The 24854-nt window shown below is 36.9% G+C and overlaps 1 protein-coding gene across 2 annotated transcripts in view; it reads right to left on the reverse strand.

The window, feature by feature from the left end:
- EEA1 (early endosome antigen 1) overlaps positions 1-24854 on the reverse strand; it is a 124924-nt gene that overhangs the window by 34753 nt on the left and 65317 nt on the right. For both annotated transcript variants that reach the window (XM_043881146.1, XM_043881156.1), the window contains 4 exons: positions 18749-19087; positions 12524-12673; positions 11426-11545; positions 1738-1941 (listed from right to left, as the gene is read on the reverse strand). In XM_043881146.1, coding sequence (XP_043737081.1) covers positions 1738-1941; positions 11426-11545; positions 12524-12673; positions 18749-19087 — 813 coding nt within the window. The remainder of the gene's footprint in view (positions 1-1737; positions 1942-11425; positions 11546-12523; positions 12674-18748; positions 19088-24854) is intronic.

A 24854-nucleotide genomic window follows, 5' to 3' on the forward strand; every position in this document is an offset into this window, starting at 1 on the left:
CTTTAAATCCATATATTTTAAAAGCTGTGTTAAGGTACTTATATGACGACTCTATCCTCTCTTATTTCAGGTTTTATTTCCATTGAATCACTTTTCTCTTACTTATAGCTCATATGTTTTCCACTCTGTGTTATCTAGTAATTTTTTTTTTATATTTGTTATGACAAGTCTGAAATTTGTTGTCTTCTTTCAAAGAATATTGAATTTTGCTCCAGTAGGCAGTTAATATACTTGTGGTTCACCTGGATCCTTTTCAGGCTCATTCCCATGCTTATGCACACTAGCTTTTACTCTAGGGCTAATTCAGCTTTAATTCTAAGGTGTGACATTACTGGGGTTTCTGCTGAATGCCCCCAAGTGTCTGTCTTCTCTGACTGGTTAAGACCTGAATGTTTCCAAGCTCTCTGAGTTCTGATCATTTTTCAGTTGCAGCTCCTAACAACTGGTCATTGTCTGGCCTCGTGGAATCTCTCCTGAAGAGTGTAAAGGTTAGCATTCAACTAAAGGTTCAAGCAAATCCCTACCCAGATTTCTGGACCTTTTTCTCTACATTGTTCCCTTGTCTCTGACATTCTGTCTGCAAATTTGAGTTCAATCTCCCTGAATTTCAAATCTCGCATGCTTTAGTTCAGAGACCACTGTGTTTTCCTTGGATTCCCTCACCTTGCACCAGTCTGAAAAATGTCTCCAGGTCAAAAGCTGGAATGCTCAAAAGGCTCACTTTGCTTACTTCTCTTCTCTCAGGGATGAAAACCCTGTGCATTTGTTGTACAATGTCTGAAAACTAGTTTTACACAGTTTTTTCCACTTTTCCAGTTGTTTATAGTGGGAGGACTAAAGAGGTATCAGTTACTCCAACATGGCCAGAAGCAGAAGTACATAAACTTACTTTTATTTATTCTTTCTTCAAAATTGTGTATGCTTTTCTGATCATTTTTGTATAATAAGCAAAGTTAATTTGTATGCAACTTTCAACCAAAAACTAGTCTAAACTGGTAACTAAGGCTAACTTTGAAATCTGTGGGGAAAAAATTGTGTCATATTCTAATACTCAAATTAGAAAACTGAAACAACTTATTCTTTAATACTTTCTCATTTAGATAATTACAATTCCCTTATTGGACAATTCTTCCCAAAAAAGTGGCTATTTGGTAAGCAACTGTTCTTTACAGTCTGAAAATGTATTAAGCTAAATTTTATAAGCTTCATTTAAACTAACATACAAATGTTAGAATAAGGCAACTAGTTATCAAAATCATTAACAGCTATGTATTCCAAAAACATACATCATTAAAATATAGGTAACCACTAAGCCTAGATATTAACCAATACACAGTAACAACTAACACTTGATTAGTAGTTCAGTTTATATTTTGTTACTCACTTTTTTCCAAAACGTCACAAAATGCCATGAGATAAGAATGTATCATTAATAACTTTTCAATATGAGTTAACTATACTTTTCAAATGAGCCAACAAAGTGAAATGATTTGCTCATGGTCACACAGGTAATAAATCACATCCTGGGACATGAACTCAGAATTCTTTCATCAAATCATGTTAATTTACTTTCACTACAGTAGCAACCCACCTCTGAGGTAAATGAAATATCTGTCAGAAACACAAAATAAATTTAAAAGTACTAAAAATAACAGAAGAATTATTTAGATAAACCACTTAGTAAGATTTAGAGAGATAAAAGTAAATTTTAGAAACAGAATACACTTGCAAGCTTACTTGTTCTTGCAATGTATGGTTTTTTTCTTGTAATTGGTTAAGAACAGCAGTCTCTCCCTCACCAGCCTGAATTTTTGCATAAAGATCTTCTCTCTCCTTTTCTAGTAAAGAAATATTTTCTTTGCTCTTCTGTAATAAGGCTTCAAGGTTCTGGATCTTTTGGTCCTTATCACCAATTTGACGTAGTACTTGCTCCAAATCATTCTGTAAAGAATCAAAAACTACTGCCTTAAGGATAGAGAACTTAAAAGTTATTCCTCAAACAAAATGACTGATAATAAATTTTAAGACTCAAACTCTTAGTGTTAGTTTTTTGTTTTTTTTTTTACTAATCTACGTTTTAACATGGCAAACTTAAATAACTAGAACTACATATTTAACAATAAAACCTACATTACTGATAATAAACTAGAATTTAATAACCAATAAAAACCTTCAAATAACCACATTCTTACTCTAACACTCTGGCTTCACCGTCTACTACAATTCTTGTTTAATCCATTTTGGGACACATGGGACTCCTCATTATTCCTAATCACACGAGGCACACTTTCACCTTGGAACCTTTGCACTAATCGTCTCTTCTACCCGGCACACTTCCCCAAAAGTCAAATGGCTCATTCCCTCTTCTTCAAATGTTTGCTCAAATGCCACCTTCTCAATCATACCTACCATGATCGTTACATTTTAAATTGCAGCCTTTCTCAGTACTCCCTCTAGTAAATAGTTTTTCTTTCCATAGCACTTATCTTCTAACACACTAAATAATTCACTTATTTTTCATGTTTATCTGCCTCTCACTACCTTGTCATAAGAATGTAGGCTCCAAGAAGGTGAAGATTTTTGTCTGTTTTATTCATCAATGTATCCAAGACACACATATTCTAAGATACTGAGTGAACAGAAAAATAGGTGATTGAATTCTAATGCATATACACTCATGAAGGCTCATTTCAACACCCCAATTGGACTCTTCTATAGCTACATCAAGGGATCCCTTTTTTTCACTTTACCAAGGACTTCCATGTTGTACCTGCAGTAGCCCACCACACCCAGAACAACACTCATTCATGTTGAGAGCTATCTGAGTCACAGTCTTTGCCTCTGCCTTAATCATTCTGAGAGAGCCAGAGAGCCTCTACTCAGAAAAGGCCCTAATAAGCCCTTCCGCAAGCTTCACAGCAGCCCACACTATCTTGCTGAGACAGAGCCAGCAGCCAGCTGGTACCCTCAACAATGTGCGCCAACATTAAAACAGGTGAGGTCAGTCACTTTCAAACATGCTTCTCATCCTCGAAGTTTCAATCACGAAACAATGAAAAGCAACCTCACCTCTCTGCTCTCATCCTCTGTTCCTGCCACTAAGACCCCTCTCCGCACAATCCACTAATCTTCTGGAACCACAGCTCCAGGCCTGAGCTTTTTCTAGAACTATCACTCTATTTCCAAAATGAAATTTCTTTCTCCCTGTACAGGGGCCAATTCCCTGTCAGCCCTCTCTGATATGTAAGCACTGTTCTGTTGGGCAAGCAAAAGAGGTTGACTTTTTCTAGATTTTTTCTCACTGCCATTAATCTCTCCCTCAAATAAAAGTTTTAAGCTGCTCCGGGAATTATGTATTCATTTCCTACATCTTATGCTGTGTTGCCATCATCTATGAATCCCTACCTCATTCACTGAAGACTTGAGACCTGATTTAGTCTTTCTCTCAATCTCAGTTTCTGCCAATTTCCTGGGAAGTACAAAATACATAGAGAATTAAGAATACAGCCTCAGCATTCATAGCATCTTAATTCCTGGACCTTTACTCATCCTACTTAATCACCCACATGCAGGATCTTCTAATAACCTGAAATTATTTTGGATAAAAATATGTCAACTCTCCTACTCTGTGAACACAACTTCCTATCTGTCTTCCAATTTCATGACCTCATTTTTGCTCTTCAAGGAGACATTCACCTCAATTTTCTTCTAGCTTATTTAGTATATACCTAACTTTTCTTCCTGAACCTCACATATGGATACGAACTACCTTAACTATTCTTTCATCTACATTCTCCATTTCCTTTTACCCACAAATTTCCAAAACAGCCACCCAAAAAAACCCCAATCCTAAAATCAATGTTGCAATCTGCTTTCTTCACGCCTACATTTCTAAGTAGTATTAGAGCAAAATCACAAACCTACATAGATTGACGCCACCACAGATTTCTAGACTCCAACCTCTATTACATATTCAGAATCATTTTTTCACTCCTGTCACTGAGTGGAATTCTCGTCCTCATATATACCCCTGAACATCAGCTTAAAAGCTTAATCTCTAATAATCTCAGCCTACCTGAAATTAAACCATTACCATTCCAACTGTATCCAAGGAGGGGAGGGGTTATCTTCAGGAATGCTCTACCATGATTTTTCTTCATCTTACCTATGAAATTTCATATATAATGTAATGTAATAATATATAATGACAAAACGTGGTCCACTGGAGGGGGAATGGCAAACCACTCCAGTATTCTTGCCATGATCACCCCATGAATTGTATAAAAAAGCAAAAACATATGACACCAAAACCTGGGTCCCCCTGGTCAGAAGCTGTCCATATGCTACTGGGGAAGAGCAGAAGACAACTACTAATAGCTCCAGGAAAAATTGAAGCAGCTGGGCCAAAGCAGAAATGATGCTCAGTTGTGGAGGTGTCTGGTGATGAAAGTAAAATGTGATGTTGTAAAGAACAGTATTGCATAGGAACCTAGAATGTTAGGTCCACGAATCAAGGTAAATTGGACGTGGACAAGGAGATGGGGAGATGGCAATAGAGTAAACATCAACATCTTAGGAATAAGTGAATTAAATGGATGGAAATGGGCAAATTTAATTCAGATGACCATTATTATCTACTGCTGTGGGCAAGAATCCCAAAGAAGAAATGGGGTAGCCCTCATAATCAACAAGAGAGTCTGAAATGCAGTACTTGGGTGCAAACTCAAAAACGATAGAATGATCTCAGCTCATTTCCAAGACAAGTAATTCAACATCACAGTAATCCAAGTCTATGCCCCAACCACTGATGCCAAAGAAGCTGATCAGGTCTATGAAGACCTATAAGACATCCTAGAACTACCAGCAAAAGATGATGTCCTATTCATCAATAGGGGATTGGAAAGGTAAAGCAGAAGTCAGGAGATACCTGGAGTAACATGCGAGTTTGGCTTGGAGTACAAAATGAAGCAGGGCACAGGCTAACAGAATCCTGCCAGAGAACACACTGGGGAGAGCAAACACCCTTTTCAACAACACGAGAGATGAGTCTACGCATGGACATCACCAGATGGTCAATACCAAAATCAGACTGATTACATTCTTTGCAGCTGAAGATGAAGAAGCTCTATACAGTCAGAAAAACAAGACCTGGGGCTGACTGTGGCTCAGATCATGAACTTCTTCTAGCAAAATTCAGTCTTAAACTAAAGAAAGCAGAGAAAACTACTAGGCACTAGGCCAGTCAGGGAAATCATCCCAAAAAAAAAGAAATGCAAGAAGTAAAGCGGTAGTCTGAGGAAGCTTTACAAATAGCTGAGGAAAGAAGAGAAGTGGAAAGCAAGTGAGAAAGGGAAAGGTATATCCAAATGAATCCAAAGTTCCAGAGAAAAGCAAGGAGATAAGGTGCCCTTCTTCAGTAAACAGTGCAAAGAAATAGAGGAAAACAACAGAAAGCGGAAGATTACAGATCTCTTCAAGAAAATTGGCGATGTCAAAGGAACATTGCATGCAAAGATGGGCTCAATAAAGGACAGAAATGGTAAAGATCTAATAGAAGCAAAAGAGATCAAGAAGAGATGGCAACAATACACAGAACTATACAAAGAAGATTTTAATGACCTGGATAATCAAGATGGTGTAGGAACTCACCTAGAGCCTGGAGTGTGAAGTCAAATGGGCCTTGGAAAGCACTGCTGCCAATAAAGCTAGTGGAGGTGATGGAGTTCTAGCAGGGCTATATAAAATCCTAAAAGATGGTGGTATTAAAGTGCTGCACTCAATATGTCAGCAAATTTGGAAAACCCAGCAGTGGCCATAGGAATGGAAAAGGTCAATCTTCATCCTGATTCTCAAGGAGGACAGTACCAAAAATGTTAGGGCTAACCCTAACCCTAACCAAAAATGTTCAAACTACCAGACAATTGTGCTCACTTCCCATGGTAGTAAAATTATGCTCAAAATCCTTCGAGCTAGGCTTCAGCAATATGTAAACCAAGAACTTCCAGATGTCGATGCTGGGTTCAGAAATGGCAGAGGAACCAGAGATCAAATTGCCAACATTCGCTGGATCATAGAAAAAGCAAAGGAATTCCAGAAAAAAACCATCTACTTCTGTTTCATTGGCTATGCTATAAAGCCTGTGACTGTGTGGATAATAACAAACTGTGGAAAACTCTTAAAGAGATGGGAATACCAGACCATCTTGCCTGTCTTCTGAGAAACCTGTATGTGGGTCAAGAAACAAAAGAGGAGAAGGTGGAAGCAGTGACAGATTTCCTCTTGATGGGCTCTAAAATTACTGCGGAGGTTGACCGCAGCCACGAAATTAGAAGACAACTGCTTCTTGGAAGGAAAGCTATGACAAACCTAGACAATATGTTAAAAAGCAAAGACATTAGTTTGCCAACAAAAATCTGTATAGTCAGAGCTACAGTCTTTCCAGTAGTCATGTATGGATGTGAAAGACCATAAAGAAGACAGAGCACCAAAGAATTGATGTTTCAAACTACGGTGCTGGAGAACACTTGAGAGGCCCTTGGACACCAAGGAGATCAAACCAGCCAATCCTAAAGGAAATCAACCCTGACTACTATTTGGAAAGGCTGATGCTGATGCTCCAGTACTTTGGCCACCTGATGTGAACAGCCAACTCACTGGAAAAGACCCTACTGCTGGGAAAGATTGAAGGCAGAAGAGGGCAACAGAGGGTGGTTGGACAGCATCACCGATTCAATGGACATGAACTTGGGCAAATTCTGGGAGATGACGAGGGACAGGGAGGCCTGGCGTGAAGTCCAATGGGTCGCAAAGAGTCGCAATGGGTCGCAGACACAACTTGGCGACTGAACAACAACATAAATAAAACAGATAACCAACAAGAACCTACTTATAGCACAGGCAACTATACTCAACATTTTATAATAATCTATAAAGGAAAAGACCCTGATAAACCATATGTGTACATATATATAAACTCTATGTATAATCTATTATATGTTATAGATTTTATATATATGTATCTGTGTGTATATATATAGTGAGAGGGAGAGAGGAGAGGACTGAATCACTTTGCTGTACATGTGAAACTAACACTAAGTCAATTATACTCAATAAATAAATGAATAAAACATACACACACACACACACGGGCTTCCCAGATAGCTCAGAAGGTAAAGAATCCACCTGCAATGCAGGAGACCCCAGTTCCATTCCTGGGTTGGGAAGATACCCTGGAGGGCATGGCAATCCACTCCAGTATTCTTGCCTGGAGACTACAGTCCATGGGGTTGCAAAGAGTGGGACATGACTGAGCGACCAAGCACAGCACGCACGCGCGCACACGCACACACACACACACACACACACACACACACACACACACACACACACACACACACACACACACACACACACACACACCCCTTTCCTCAGTTACCCTTCAGAGGCTAAGCGTGAATTCACCACCGCCCAGTGTTACCAGTGACATCACAGTTGATGAACACCTCATTCCTCGGTCACCCCCCACTCTCCACTATCCTCAATTATCCTCACTCTACTAGTCCCTTTGTCCTAGACTGGAAACATATTCAAGTATCTCTGGTTTTCTAGGAAGAAACACTTCCTAGATGAAGTTCCACTCCAGTTTCTGCCCAGTCTTTACATAATTCACATTTAAATTTCAAAAGTAATGCATACTTACTTTCTCAACTCTCTCATTTCTTATTTACTAGTCAAAAACCAGACACTCAGATCTATCACTTTACTGAAATGATGTTTAACAATGTCACTGATTCTTCAGTGCTTAATCTGGTGATATCTTTCATTTATCACACTGGGGGCCCTCACCACATCCTCACAGCTGCTGATTACTCCCAAGCTGACTCTCCCTAGTCCTTTGGCTTTCACTCTGCAAGTTCTCCTTAATTACTCTGATCATTCCCTTTCTTTGGGCTGTTCTTCTACTCACCCAACCCTTAAATGTCTTGTGTTACTACTCGTCTATTTTGCTCATTATACTCTCTCCCTGGTTGACCACTTCTAATAATTTCATTTACCCCATAAATACTGTCTCTCACAGCTAATAAATAACATGGTCCCTTCCAACAGGCTTTAAATTAATACATCCCATAGGTGCCTCAAGACATGTCCAGAACTGAACTCATCACACTGACCATCTTTCTCATGTTAATTAACACAGTGGACAATACCTCCATTTATCATACAGCCAGAGTTATCAGTCTGAAAGTCATTCCCTTTCTGTCATTTCCTACAACGATGAAGTCAATAAGTCCTATTTATTTTACCTCCAAAGTATTATTCATATTTGTCCCTATGGTATTTTTTAGCAATTGCTTCAACTAAGACCATCATTTTTCATCTAATCTACTACATATATTAAGTCTTTTAACTGATCTCCTGTTTCAGACTATTCTCTCTGAAATCCATGTTTCACAAAAGCATGAGAATAATCTATTTAAAAATCACATCTGGCTATGGCACATCTATCTTAAGACCTTCAATACCTTTCTGTCTTCAAGGATAGACAGAAAGGCCTTTCATAAACTTACTAACATCTAATGCTCTGGCCTCTTCTCCAACTCATTTTTAAATTGCACCTTTGTTGTTGTTGTTAAGTCACTAAGTTGTGTCTCTTTTGCAACCCCATGAACTATAGCCCTTTAGGCTCCTTCTGTCCATGGGATTTCCCAGGCAAGAATACTGGAGTGGGTTGCCATGCCCTCTTTCAGGGGATCTTCCCAACCTAGGGATCAAATCCGTGTCTTCTGCATTAGCAGATGAGTTCATTACCCCAAATTACATTTTAGGCTCCAGCAAACCTAACAGTTTAGTTCATACTAGCTTCAGTATTCTTTTCCTTATAACTTCTACCAGGAATATGCTGTAGTTGCTGTTTAATCGCTAAGTTGTGTCTGACTCTTTGCAACCCCATGTACTTGTAGCCCACGAGGCTCCTCTATCCATGGGATTTCCCAGGCAAGAACATTGGAGTGGGTTGCTGTTTCCTTCTCTAGGGGATCTTCCTGACCCAGGGATTGAACATGGGTCTCCTACATTGCAGGCAGACTCTCTACCATCTGAGCTACTCATTATCACCATCTTTGTAACCTAGAAACATTTACACAAACTTTGCAACAGATTGCTCTTATAAGGAAATTTTCAGTAACTGCTCTTTTCCAGATCTGAGTTAGATAACTGTCCTGTCTATGCTATCATAATAATTTATACACATATATACACCTAGAACTATACTTATCACATCTCTTTGTTTTTAGGACTTTTCATGAGAACTCTGCCTGTTCTCTTTAGCATCCTTCTCTTATTCCTCTCCAGGGATTTAGAATATAACTAACTGGAAAGTTTGGAATAAGGAACTAAGAATGTTTAATTCAGCCCCTCCCAGCTTTGTCTGTGAGTGGATGAAAAAATTTAATTCTGAGGCACATTATGAGAAAGTCCACGTGGCTGCAGACCTATGCCGAATTCTCTATCTCAGCTTTACGACACTCTCTCTCTGCTACTCTTTATAATAAAACTTCTAGAGTTATCTATATTCATTATATCAAATTTCTCTCTTCCCATTTTCTTTGGAACTCCCTCTAACAGGCTTTCGACCTTCCTTCTCTTTACAAATTCCTCTTTATCAGTGTCACCAATGACCTCATGTTGCCAAATCCAAAGGATTCCCAGTCTTCATCTTGTTTGACCTCCCTCCTGCCAACCAGCCAAGCCAAAATCCCTAGAATCATCTTTGGTTTCTCTGTTGGTGCCCCATATCAATCTATCAGTAAATCTGTCAGCCTTACCTTTAAAAGTTTATCTAGAATCTGACTAATTTTCGCTACTTACACTATTTACACTCTGTTCCAAGCCACACCATTTCTTAATTTTTAAAGTAGTCTCTTAGCTCATTTATTTGTTCCACTGATGTGTCCCTATGGTCTACTCTCAATACAACAGAGTAATCCTGTGAAATTATAAGTACCATCATGCTATCCCACTGCTCAGAACCCTCCAATGATTTCTCATCTCACTCATAATAAAATCCTTAAAATTACTAATGAAGCTCGACATGTTCTGATCCTTTGTGATCTCTACGACTGTGTCCCTTTATCTCTCTCATCACTCTAGCCATTGGCTTCTTGATGTTCCTAAGTACTCCTCCTGCCTCAGGGTCTTTTAAAGTATTGATGCTCTTCTCTCAGATATCCATATGGCTCACACCCTCTCTTCCTTTAGATCTTTTATCTTTCAGAGAGGTCTTCCCTGGCAACCCTATACAACAGTGCAGTCCACCTCCAGCTCTCCAGATATTTCCTACTCCCCATCCCTTTTTCCCATACCACTTACCCTTATCTCCATACCACTTACCACATTTAACAGACTATATATTTTGCCTATTTACCTTGGCTACTGTTTGTCTTCCTCACTAAGCTCTACGAGAACAGACATTTTTGTCTGTTTTCTCTGCCACCATATGCACAAAATCACTTCCATGGCTAAGAGGAGACTTTAATATATATTTGTTGACTGACTGAATGAAAGAACAAATAAACGAATTTAATATTTGGATCTCTATTCACCTGACTCCTTGCTACTATCCAAAGACAGACAAGAAAGACAGGCGTATTACTTCCTGCCTCCTTTCAACTCCAGCATTAGCTTGCGTATCACTAGATTGCCATTTCCCAGAAAGCAGGCACTATGTCTGACTCTGCACTCTAATTTCAGTGCTTACTACAGTGCCTGACACAGTGTTCCATAATATTCAAGGAATTAATGAAGACTACAGAACAGATCAATGTCAAATTCAAATTAACTTCAAACATCTGGGTACCACCTTCCTCTCCCCATATCAAAACAGAAATTTAACTTTTTAATTTTTTGAGCTATACTATAGAATCTGTACAAATTTAACTCAATCACTTACATTCCTATAACTACAATTCTAATGTTCATATGACAGTGCTGAGACAGGGAAAGACATGGCCAATAAATAGTAAGTTCCATCACAGGAAATACAGAATGTTATATTTTACTGAGTTAACTAAACTAAGAAATGTATTTGTCATTTTTAAATTTTTCAGAAGTCATTTTTAATAAATAATGTATTATGTATAAATAGCAATCTAAATAATATCTTAAATATAGTATCAATTTCTTTTTAAAAAGAAATTTAATAAATTTTAATTTTTATATAAATTTTAGTGATATATTTATAGTAACATTTTTATATTTATAAAATTTTTTCAACACAGCAATCAAAGGAAAAGAATTTTCCAATTATCCAGATACTAAAAATCATCTGCTTTGCATTATCAAGTGCTTTGCATTATCCAACTTCACAACAAAAGAATAATGATGGTTCATCTTTGTTTAAAAGGCTAACACTTCAAATACTGTTTACCTGAGCTTCTCGAAGTTTTGCCGTAGTGTTTTGTTGCAGAGCTTGTTGTTCTTGATGCTGTTGCTTTGTTTTATCTAACTGATGCTGCAATTCTGTGGAACTGGTTACTTTTTCCTTCAACTTAAAAAAAAAATGTAGACTGTCAGTTAACAATTTAAGGGCAGAATGCTATCATATAAACATCTGGTATTATTTCAAATCTCACAATTCTCAAGTCTGAATAGAAAATTAAATTATAACTTTAAAAGCAATATCTCATTACTTACAGAATTTTAACCTCAAAATTTAAGAAATTATTCCTTAAGAATAGATTCTCATCCTGAAAAGAATAAAATTCCTTCTCCAGGTTGGCATTTAGTTTATTGTTGTTTTCATATGCTAATATGATCAAGGAATTATATACAAATTTTTGTAACAATAATCTAAATAACAGTATCAGTATGTTTTACTTTTTTTCATAATCATAATTGTTACTTATTAGGAAACAACAGCAAAATCTACACATTAATATCTGGATCTAGGAGAAAATCTTTTGCTGCAGCTATAGATTTTAACTCTCAGTGTTTGTTCAATTCTAATAAAAGACACAGTTTAATGAACTTTTACTTGAACCAAATAATAGTTAACCATTTTTGGCAACCACAGATTAAAATTAGGATAGCATTCAATCGTATGCTTAATTTTTAAAAGAGAAAATCCTTAAGTGCAAACCCAGTTTATATGCACCAATTGTGTGTCAATAAAGCTATGAGCAGCTGTTCGTTTTTCAGTTTCATTAGGAAACAGTCCTTCCTGGGTAGAAAGACTCCTCTTGAGCAGCCTGACAGGTTTACCCCAAGGATTTAACCTGCCTGAAGCTGAAGAGTAGCCTTCTTTGTACAATTCTGTTGAGAACTTTAGGGAATACAATCACAACAAAAATGACTTAATGTAGTTAATAACAGGATGTTTTTACTGGAGATGTTTTAATTTTATCCAACTTAAAAAAAATTCAATTAAAGCTCATGACCATAAAAAGATTAAACACAACAACATTTAAGATGCCTCAAATCTATCAATAGAGGTACTAACATAAACTCATCTGAAATGTGACTTTACCTCTTCTTCTAAACGAGAAAGTTTGAGTTGTAGATCAGCCACTTGTTGTTCTTTATCCATCAACTTTTCACTTGAAAGCTGTCTCTGTTCCTTCAGTCTACCATGAGCTTCTCCTAGTTGGCGCTCTGTCTCTAGAAGTTTGCTATGTAACTTCAGAAAAGGAAAAAAAGTACATATATATGTATAAACATGTTGATCATCATTACTACTACCACCTACTTTCCAAACAATGTTTTATTTTTCATCAATAGAAATAGATTAATTTTCATGGTACTTCAGAGGAACCTAAGATCCAATTGAATTTTAATCACATAAACTATGACTCACATAAAACTAATCATATCACAGGTTTCAGGTTTTTTACACTTTTAAAAACCATACACACACACACAGCGAGCCCGAGGCTCTTATTTAAAGATAACTGTTGCAATCACTTGAGGAGCTTAAAACAAAACTTAAAAGACACTTAAGACACACTCAGACCTATTCCACTAGTTGTTTTTTTTTTCCCACTAGTTTTTTAAAAATCCAAAATGATTCTTCTTGTTTTTCCATAGTCATGAACCACCACAATCGACTTCTTACATTTAGGTACTGAATAGAGCACAAGGTATTCTCAAGTCCTCAAACTGGTACACAATCTCTAAAATAGAGGAATGAATATTTATTAAAATATTAGGTGATTTCATTAACTTTAAAATTGCCACCTTGCTAAAACTAAAGAAGAAACTTGTCTGGGGGCTAAGAGCTGTCACTTTCTGGAATTCCTTATTTTCTCTAATTTTACCAGAAAGAACAGCTGGTTTCTCTTGTGGGATTGGCTGGGTGGGCGGGGGGGGGTAGATCCAGTTTAAAAAAAAAAAAAAATTTGTATTAATTTTAGAAGAATTACTGCACAAGTGCTAGGAGTGCAGAACAAAAAAGAGGAGCAGGAAGATAAGGAAGCAAGACATTTGGCAAGGTTTACACCGTCAGAGTGCACCCCGATTTCACAACACATCAAGTCAAATTTCAGCAGGTGCCTCGGCAACGCTGAAGATTAATAACAAGCATCCTATACAGCTGTTTTCAATCAAACCTATTCATGTCATATCTGAAAATATTACGGATTTATAGCCTTTATGTCATATATACATTGATATGCTTTATACTTTCATATTTCTCCATAAAAAATTCACAGCTGCCAAAGAAAAAATAAAGTTCTATCAGAAAAGTGGACACCCTCTATTTTCCTATGCTATGAAACAACATGTGACTGTCAAAATATATTCTTTACTCAAAGAAAACTAAAGTTTCAGGTCCACCCAGGGACGCAAAAAAAAAAGAAAACTGAAGTGAATTTCTAAAGTAAAACATACATTCCATTCCTGTTTTAGTTATAAAACAGGAATCAGTAACAGTTAGTCATTTATTACATTCTTATCCTTCGGCTGACATTTTCTTCTTCCCCTGCCTCTTCTTAAAATGCAGTGAATTAGCACTGTAATAACTACCCAAACCCTCTCCTCCTCAAAAGTAGGTCCAATCCCCATGTGTGATCTCTTAGAAGCACTACATCCACCCCTCATGGAGTTCCTAACTTGCTGGATAAGAATCTTCCAATGTCATTATTAACACAGAGATAATGAGACTTGTCCCCTAAAACTTAGCTTTGGTACATTTGAGCTGAAGCCCAGAAATCTATGTTTCCTAACAACAGAATTAGAGAATACTGAGCTTCAGGAAAGTTTAGGAATCATTTGCCAAAAAGCAACACTTTAAAAAGCAGCAGTTTTCAATCTCAACTACACAGTACAATAACAGAGAAAACCAATACCCGGGCCTATGCCAGAGATTATCACTTAACTGAGCCAAGGGTGAGGCTTTGATAGAGATAATTTCTTAAATTTCCCCAGGTGATTCTGATTGCAGACAGAGTGAACCACCAAATTAAAAGTAACTATTGCTCTGAAGTGAAGATTTACTAAAGCAGTAAATAAAAGAGATACTGTATATTATAATTAACTGCCATTCACTGCTTTACAATTTCTGATAAATCCCTGATTTTTAATAAAGAAATGAGTTGCAAATCAAAGCTGAACAAGAGTGGAAGCAGGCCAAAATCCCTTAACCAATAATGCCTATATCATTTTAGAGTAAATGTGTTACAGAAAAGAATAAGTTTAGAGTAAAAATAATACATGTTGGAATCATTAATAGAATTGTCTAGCCTAAAGTTACATTTTGAGATATACATATATATGTGTATGTTCAGTTTTGTAAACTCACATACTTTATTCATTATGTCTGTAATGTTTGTCAAGTGCCAGGCCTTATTTTAAAAGGTTCACAAATATTAACTAACTTAATCCTTATAATAATCCTGTGAAGACAATTCTATTCTTATCCTTATTTGACAGATGAGCAAACTAAGGTACAAATAAATAACTTGCCCCAGCTCACACAGTTTGTAGACCACAGAACTGGAACTCAGAGAGACGGTTCTTAAATCCACACTCACAAACCACTATGCTATTTGAGATGGCATATTAGATAATTTTTCAAGGTTAAGTTGAATATATGGGTGGGGAAGTGGGAGATACAAACTACTGGGTGTTACACAGGCTTATGGTATTTCGCAGTAACTGTAAATGAAAAGTAACCTTTAAAAATTATAAAAAAAACAAAAAACAAAAATAAAATAAAAATTATATAAAATTTTTTTTTAATTAAAAAGAGTAAACTGGTTATATCCAATCTTTTGATTATGTAACATTATCTGCACTATTGGCTATTTTAAAAGTGCTCAAGATACAAATACGAAGAATATGGGGTTCTTTTTTTTAAGTCCTTTGTTGACAACTGCCTGCTATCTATTTTTGTTAGCACTGAAAGGGGAGCTGAGGATGCAGCAAAGAGCAACACAGAGCCAGTTCATCCCTACCCTCTTTTAAGGACAGTGAAAGAAGGCTTAAAGTAAGGTTCATTTCCATTCTTCCAACAAATATTTACTAAAAACTCTAGGTATAGAGACAGATGGAGTACAGGATAAAACAAATTTCTCTAATTAAGGTGCTTACTGTACAAAGGGAATGGTATATGATACGCAAGTAAACAAAGAACTATACAATAAAAAAAACTATACAATAAAAAATATTAAGCAGCAGCTTGCTGCAATAAAGAAGGGTCCAGAATAAATGGAAAACAATCTATTTAAATAGAGAGGTCCTGCATGCATACATGCTCAGTTGTGTCCTACTCCTTCGTGACCCCATGGACTGTAGTCCAACAGGCTCCTCTCTCCACAGGATTTCCCAGGCAAGAATACTGGCGTGGGTTGCCATTTCCTTCTCAATGGGACCTTCCCAATCCAAGGATCTAACCTGCATTTTCTGCATCTCCTACATTGGCAGGTGGCTTCTTTACCACTGCCCCACCTGAGAAACCTTTTAGAGAGGTCCAGAAAGGCTTTATTGAAGAAACAATGCTTAAGCAAATGAAATAAAGAACACTCTAAGAAAAAAACATGGGCAAAGGACCTAAGGCAGGAAAGCTCTCTGCTGAAGTGCCGGTGTGCTTGAGGAACTCAAAGGAGACCAGCATGGCTTCACCTGGTAGAAGAGGAGCCTGAAGACAGTGTGGACCATTCTACACACACATGCTTACATGACAAAGACGACATCTGGATTCAAAATCTAACCAAAACCATGCGAGGTGGTTAAGAGAAATAAAGATACATCCTTCACACTTTAAAACAATGTCTCTGGCTTCTGGGTGGAGAATGGGCTTCCCTGGTATCTCAGCTGGTAAAGAATCTTCCTGTAATGCAGGAGACCCCGGTTCGATTCCTGAGTCAGGAAGATCTGTTGGAGAAGGGAACTCTAGTATTCTGGCCTGGAGAATTACATGGACTGTATAGTCCATGTTGTCAAGAACAGTCGGACGTGACTGAGCAACTCACTTCCAGTTTTCACTTTTTCTGTATGGAGAATAGACAAAGGAGGGCCCCTGGAAGAAAGACACTTATAAAAAGGCTAATGCAGTAGACCAGGTGAACAAGGGCAGCAGCTTAGATTAGGGCAGTAGCAGTATCGATGAAGAGAAGTAGACAGATTTGAGTCAGGCTTTGAAGGCAGGGACTTCCCTGGTGGCTCAGATGGTAAAGAGTCCACCTGCAATGAGGGAGACCTGGGTTCAATCCCTGGGTTGGTAAGATCCCCTTAAGAAGGGAATGGCCACCCACTCCAGTGTTCTACCCTGGAGAATTCCATGGACTGTATAGTCCATGGGGTCACAAAGAACTGGACATGACTGAGCAACTTTCACTTTCATTTTGAAGGTAGAATCCAGACAGCATACTGAAGGGAAGAAGATAAATGGTATCACTTCAAGGTCTTCAGCATGACCTCTTTATTTTGTACAGAAATGTGACTAAACCAAATAATTACAAATACAAAAATTCCTGTTGCCCCTCCATTCACTGAATGAAACTCAAATTCCTCAGCCTGCTATTCAAGACTCTACATAAAAAAGTCTTCAAAATAGTCCACTGATATTACATATACCATATCCTCAGAGCAAACGCCTGTCACTGGTTCTTATAATACACCCCTGCCTCTAGTTTGGGGCTTCTCAGGTGGTGCTAGTGGTAAAGAACTTGCCTGACAATGCAGGAGATGTGGGTTCAACCCCTGGGTAGAGAAGATACCCTGGAGGAGGAAATGGCAACTCACTCCAGTATTCTTGCCTGGAGAATCCCATGGACAGAGGAGCCTGGCAGGCTATGGTCCAGGGGGTCTCCCAGAGTCGGGCACAAATGGAGCAGCTTAGCACACACACCTCTAGTTTATTTTTCTGCCTGGAAGACCCTCCTACCTTCAAACTGCTACTTGTCAAAACCTAGCCAATATTCACAATTTCAAGCACCACCTCTTTCTCACAACAAGCTTTTCTTGATCACATTAACAGCTAAATAATTATACAATATGAAGTACTATAGGAGAAAGAAAGCAGGAGAGGAGCTCTTCCTAATTCCCATAGTATATGGAATCATTTTAATTTTCACATTCACTGCAGTAGGATAGTACTTGCCTTTAACCTCAATGAGATTTACAAAATCATTTAAGGTAGGTCCTATTTCCCTTTCTGTCTCTGTAACTTCTAATAAACAAGGTATCGTATCTTTTAGAAACCATAAATGCCCAATCTGTATATTTGAACTAAAAGGCAAATATCTAAGTCATATTTAATTTATTCATTGATATCCCCAAGCCTATGTTTCTTTCTATTATGATGGCCTATATTTATTCATTCACTTACTTACTCACTAAACATCTGCTGATAAGCAATATGTCAGGTAGCTGGGATAAAAAACAAAACATGGTCTTTGCACTCAAAGAGTTTAGAGTCTAGTGAAGATACCTAAGCTATGATAATATGTTAGACTATGACAAGTAAAGTAATCGAGATATGTACAAGCTTAAGCCATCTCTGCAGTGGGGGGTGGTGAGAAATGGCAACATGTAGAAAAAGATTTCTGGAAATGTGACAAGTGAAGTAGTATTTATCAAGGAGAAGAGAAATAGGAAGAGTATCTCAGGCTAAGGAGAGGCTTAATGCCACAGAAGCAAGTATCACTGCCATCTTAGTAAAAATAGTTGAAAATTTTCAAAAAAAATGGCTGAGGACTTTAATCTCCCTCAAATTTCCATTTGCCTACTAATTTTTAATGGTACCTATAAGAAATAATTAGAACACAAAATTCATAAATTAGTAGCAAAGTCAAAACTTCCATTAAACTTCATCTGATAGATATTATTTATATAAAAAATAGTTAATAAAGAACAGCTGTTAGAACTAATTTTCTTTTAAAATATCTAATTTTTATATTATTGGTTTAATAGTAAGTATATTTTGAAAATTACTAAGAAAAAAGACAAAAATTTTTTTAATTTTTAATTTTAATTTTATGATCAACAACATGAATTATTGCAGTAACTAATACCTTCTGAGTACCTACCATGTGACAGGTACCATCTTAAGCAATTTGTATGTATATAACCAATAAACAATGCACAACAATACTATATGATAGATACTATCATTTTAGGGGGAACCGAAATGAGATCTAACTCAACGAGACAGGATATAAAAAATTAAAAGAATTTTTTTAATGAACTATATTATGATCAAACACATGAAGAAACCATAGGAGGAAGTACAGTAAGTAACAGTAACAGCTCTTACTTGATTAATTTCACTTTGCAGTTGTAACCCATGCTGATCCTTTTCTTCTCTCTGTTGCTGTAGCTGTTTAAACTCTGCCTTGAGATGCTGGTACTTGGTCTCCACTTCTGACAATTCTTCCTTGAGCTTCTGAGTAGCTTCTCCCTTTTCACCTAACTCTGCCTGTATTCTCTGCAGGGAGGTTTCAGATGCGGATAACCTTGCCTGAAGCTGCTGACAATCCAGGTCTTTTTGATGAAAGCTTGCTTGCATATTCTTTTTACTCATACATTCTTCATTATGTTTCTCTTCTAACTGAGTATAGTCCAGTTCTTTCTTCTGCAACTTTTCAGTCAAGTTCTGAAATACCAATTTAACAATTTTTTTCCTTTCCTAATATTTTTAATTGTTCCAATTATTCAATCTTTAGAGCAATATCATTTCCTACTAAATGTTTTAGTCAATAGTATAAAAACAGTGAAAATATTTTAAACAAGAAAAATTAAATTGTTATATACTAACTTACGGTCTTATTATTGTTCCACTTCACTAAGCTCTACTAATATAATTTAAGGGTTACCAACAAAATTTTGGCACAAAATGAAAACACTAAAATCTACTGACTAGATTCTTTAGGATATGTAACATACTTATAATCTCCCATTTGAGCTAAAAATTAAAACTATCCCTCTGCTATTAAAAATTATTTTAAATAACAGTATGGCAATTCTGATTTTTGGCTTTGCAATTTCATAGCTAGTAACAGCTTTAGCACAACAATACCATTTACTGCTCTAGTATGCTTAATACTACTGATCCCTCATTTTTGCTCTTCTTGATGAGCACATTTTTAAGATGCACAAGTTTAAGACTCATTCAAATTTCTTTCTAGGTGTGTAAAACAGTGATCTAAAAAACATCACTTACCTACCTTATATTTTGTTATTTTACTCAATACTATGAAGTACAAAATATACCTCTGATCAAAGATCTGGGTCAGTCAGCCTAATCAAATGTCAAAGCCTAGTCAAAGTGGAGTTTTTAGAATTAATATTGAGTATTTTTAGTTAAGATATTTACACATGAGGCATGGATCAGAATTCTGACTCAATTCTATAATAAAGACAGCCAGGGTAAGAAGCCACTATAAACGCCTGATGAGTCAGAGTCATTCATGAACACTTATTATACTCACTTTTTTATATGCAGTGTGCTAGAAGGGGATAATACAAAAATAGTAGAGAACAGGCAAAGCCTCTGGCCTTTAAGAACACACATTTAAAAAAACATTTTCTAAGAAAGTCGAAACATAATGCACAAGCAAACACAGATTAGTTACAAAAGCTGCATTAAATTTCTTGAGTGCACAACTTTTTAAAAAATGAAAAGAGCAAAGTCCGGTGGGGCTAACTAGTAAGTTACAGTCACCTGAAAACAAAGTCAGAACTTGGTAAAGTGGCAAAAGGAGTTAAGTAATAAGTATTCATGACTCATGTACAAAAAGGAATAGACAAAGAAGCTGCACAAGCGGACACAGCAAATGCTATTCCCTCAAGGGGAGGAGTAAGTGCAGGCACCAGAGGGAGAGAGACAGCAGTCAGGGTTCTCGAACACTTGTCTAAGAAAAAGTTCACTATGTAAATCACCAAATAGAAATATACTATAGAAACAGTGTCAGAAAGGTGATGAAAGTACATGTAAGAAAAATAAGATGGAGATACAGTAAAAAGAGCACCCAGGGGTTATGGCAAAACTAGCAAAGAGATGTGTCTTGACCAACCAATAGAAACTAACAAAAGAGTAAAGCCAAAAGGCTAGCAGAAGAAGAATAATAATAATTTTTAGTCAAATTGCTAGTTAGGAAAATTCTCTTTTTATAAGCATTTTTTGGTCTTACTCATTACTAACTCCACATATTTCTTAATTTTACACATTTTCTTTTAAGAAAATAATATTTTCAAATTCATAAGCTAAATTAAACCTATTCATTGATCATTATGAATGTCTTACACCTTTTTAAAGAAAATTCTAAGTTACTAAATTTTATGAAAGCAACCATGCTCACAAATACTAAGAACTTGAAGAGGATATAACTGTAAAACATGCTACAAAAATTAAGGTCAGTAATGAGGTAGTGAGTCTTCTTCCTCCAGTCTTACTTAAAAAGTGATCAAGTAATCCTACCAGGTCTATACATAAATGACCCCTCAGTTTCATTAAGGAGCAAAAATACTTAACCATTGACTATTTAAAATTCAAATATCCTAAAAAAGTAATCTGTCTGTTTAACTGCACAGAAAGATAAATAAATCTTATTTAAAAGAACCTAAACCACTGTCTTTTAAAAAGAACCCAATCCAAAAAATAAAAAAATAAAATAAAAAGAACCCAATCCACTCACATTATTTATTTTTATATGTAAATTAAAAAGAGCACCCAGAGGTTATGGCACATTATATAACTATATTTAGTATCACAAACTTTTCATTCTTACTATGGCCTTCTCGTGGAATCTGAGGCAGAGTCTAGTGAATACAAGGTTTTTGAAGATTGAGTTTAGTAAGTATAGCAGAATTCCATTAAACAGAATATAATTGCACATTCCATATTAACCTTACAACAAAAGATGAAATAGACATTATCATCCCTATTCTTTGGATGAAGAAGTTAACATTAAAAGAATCTGATATGACTTGGCCAGGTGGCAGAGTCACATGTTATGATTAAGTCAAATATTTTTCACAACACAATTCAGGCACACAGTGAGTCAATTCATGCTCTCCCAAACATATACTATTCAAGGTTAAATTATAAAACAAATGTTAAGCTTAATTCATAATTATTTGAGTAAGCTAAATTCTTTCCTTCTGAAGGTCCAGTTCTCTTTTCACTTCCTTATTAACTGCTCTTTCATCATGTTTTCTTGAGGGGCAATTTCCCTGTATTAGGCTGTGTTATTCATTTGCTCAGCTTCCCTGGTGGCTCAACAATAAGGAATCCACCGGCAACACAGGAGATGCAGGTTCGATCCCTGGGTTGGGAAAATCCCTTGGAGAAGGAGAAATAGCAACCCAATCCAGTTTTCTTGCCTGTAAAATTCCATGGACAGAGGAGCCTGGCAGTCTGCAGTTTTGAGGGTCACAAAAGAGTCAGACATGACTGAGCAACTAAACAATAAAATTCACATGCTTCTAGCCCAGGGAACAAAAAGAAATGTAAAAAGAATGGCATTTTTAACTGCTTGATACCTTACAAAGTGGTTTCAGGATCTCATCTATTCCTCAAAACAGCTTTGTGAGAAAGAACAAACTGAGCTACCTGTAGCTCTCCAACATCTTGTATCTTGTGCTTTTACATGCCCCCATACCTTCAGTATATGTAGCTCTCAAAATGAAATACCATTATCCCTCTGCCATGTGATATACACCTAAGCATTCTTAAAGACTAAGCTAAAAAGTTATTTATGTCTTCAACAGTCTTTCCTGATTTACTAGGCAATAAGTTAGGAAAACACCCATCTTGCTCTTGACTCAACTCTGCATTACAAAAATTACACAATAAATAAAAACAGTAACAAGAAATATTCACTGAGGTGCTTACTGAAAGTCAGGCAGTGATCTCAGCACTTTAACAGCGATTAAATTTTTTTTCAGTGCTCTTATCACCCTAAGAGGCAAGTAAGTGTAATAGTACTTCGTAGCAAAAGAGGACCCGGACATCGGAGGCTGCATGTCACAGCCAGTCAGCGGCATGCCTTTGACCACTGCTCTATACTGTTTGTGTCAATGTACCACTTTGCAATACAGTGGTAACACACAGCAATACAACCACTTGCCATAACTGGCCTCTGCTTTGGCCTATGAGCACCTTAAATCCGAGACTATCAGAAAGCAGAGAGGGAGAGCAACAAAGGATGGAAAATGGGTGAGAGGTGAGACCCAAAATATAACTCAGTCTCTGACAATGACCTATATTAATCATATTAGTAGCTTTAAATAAGCTATGATTTTGTTCAGAATTTATCTGGAAATAGCTAAACTGAGCTGCAGACTTTTGTTTAAATGTCAGAATGTGATTCTTACTAGAAACCAAAAAGGAAATGTCTTCAAGATTTATGTCTTATTTTTTAAGTTTTCAAAGCCAGTAATTTAAAAACAAAGGTTTAATGCTGAAAATCTTGACATTAACTCAAAAGCAACTATTTTTCAATTCATTATATTTCATAATGTCATCTATCCACCTTGATGTTGCCTATGACCCACAAAACGTATCCAAGGCATTTCATTAATAGCCTTCAAGAGACCAGGCACAAGATTTCCAAATTCATAACACTTGGATATTACCCCTGTCAACAATTATGGTTTGCCAAAGACAAGGGTGAGGAGAGGTGGGGGAAACAATTAGCAAGGATAATAGGAAAAAAAAAAGCAGATGCATCTCTGTACCTGCTGGTGAAAAAATTCTAAACAGGTAAACACTGAAAAGAAAAAAATGTGAAGTCTCACTTATGTAAAGATTAGGAAGATTAGTAGAAAATTCTTATTCCCTAATCAAAACTATTCCCATTTTACCATACTAAATCACCTTGATTCTATGTATTATTCATAAGACACAGTACTTTCCTTAATACTGTGTATGCATGCATTTGTGAATATATATATACACACACACATACACACAATCTGTGCTTCATTATCCTTCACTAACAGCTTAATGCTTCAGAAATACAAAATAAATTACACTGATCATAGACATCTATTGCATGCACAACTCTGATCAGTTTTCAAGAGGTAGAAGGTCAACTCTGATCTCAGAGAAATTAAAGTCAAACAGAGACAAAGATAAAATTAAAGTCTACGTGGATACTGTCTACACACAGACAGGCGGAAGAGAAGACAGTAGGGAAGGAGGGGGCAGGACGGATACAGAGAGTAAATGGAAACACATACAATGCCATACGTAAAACAGACAGTCAGTGGGAACTTGCTGTGTGGCCCGGGGAGCTCAATCCAGTGCTCTGAGACAACCTAGAGGGGTGGATGGTGAGAGAGATGGGAGGGAGGTTCAAGACGGAGGGGACATGTATATACCTGTGGCTGATCCGTGTTGACGTATGGCAGAAACCAGTGCAACATTATAAAGCAATTATCCTCCAATAAAAAACATGTTTTTTAAAGAGAGGGAGGCAATGAGGCTTTTATAAGCCATAAAAAAGATTATATTTTAAAAATCAGTCAGCACCAAGAGGTGATGGAGAAATGGACAATGGCAGACTTGTATAGTTACTTTCAAAAATAGTTTGGGATAGCCAAAGGACTGGAAAAGGTCAGTTTTCATTCCAAACCCTAAGAAAGGCAATGCCAACAAATGCTCAAACTACCGCACAATTACACTCATCTCACACGCTAGCAAAGTAATGCTCAAAATTCTCCAAGCCAGGCTTAAGCAATACGTGAACCATGAACTTCCAGATGTTCAAGCTGGTTTTAGAAAAGGCAGAGGAACCAGAGATCAAATTGCCAACATTCGATGGATCATCAAAAAAGCAAGAGAGTTCCAGAAAAACATCTATTTCTGCTTTATTGACTATACCAAAGCTATTGACTGTGTGGATCACAATAAACTGTGGAAAATTCTGAAAGAGATGGGAATACCAGACCACCTGACCTGCCTCTGGAGAAACCTGTATGCAGGTCAGGAAGCAACAGGTAGAACTGGACATGGAACAACAGACTGGGTCCAAATAGGAAAGCAGTACGTCAAGGTTGTATATTGTCACCCTGCTTATTTAACTTATATGCAGAGTACATCATGAGAAATGCTGGGCTGGAAGAAGCACAAGCTGGAATCAAGACTGCCGGGAGAAATATCAATAATCTCAGATATGTAGATGACACCACCCTTATGGCAGAAAGTGAAGAAGAACTAAGGAGCCTCTTGATGAAAGTGAAACAGAAGAGCGAAAAAGTTGGCTTAAAGCTCAACATTCAGAAAACTAAGATCATGGCATCTGGTCCCATCACTTCATAGCAAATAGATGGGGAAACAGTGGCTGCCTTTATTTTGGGGGGCTCCAAAATCACTGCAGATGGTGATTGCAGCCATGAAATTAAAAGACGCTTACTCC

This window comes from Cervus elaphus, chromosome 3 (genome assembly GCF_910594005.1).
Source record: "Cervus elaphus chromosome 3, mCerEla1.1, whole genome shotgun sequence".
Taxonomy (NCBI): domain Eukaryota; kingdom Metazoa; phylum Chordata; class Mammalia; order Artiodactyla; family Cervidae; genus Cervus; species Cervus elaphus.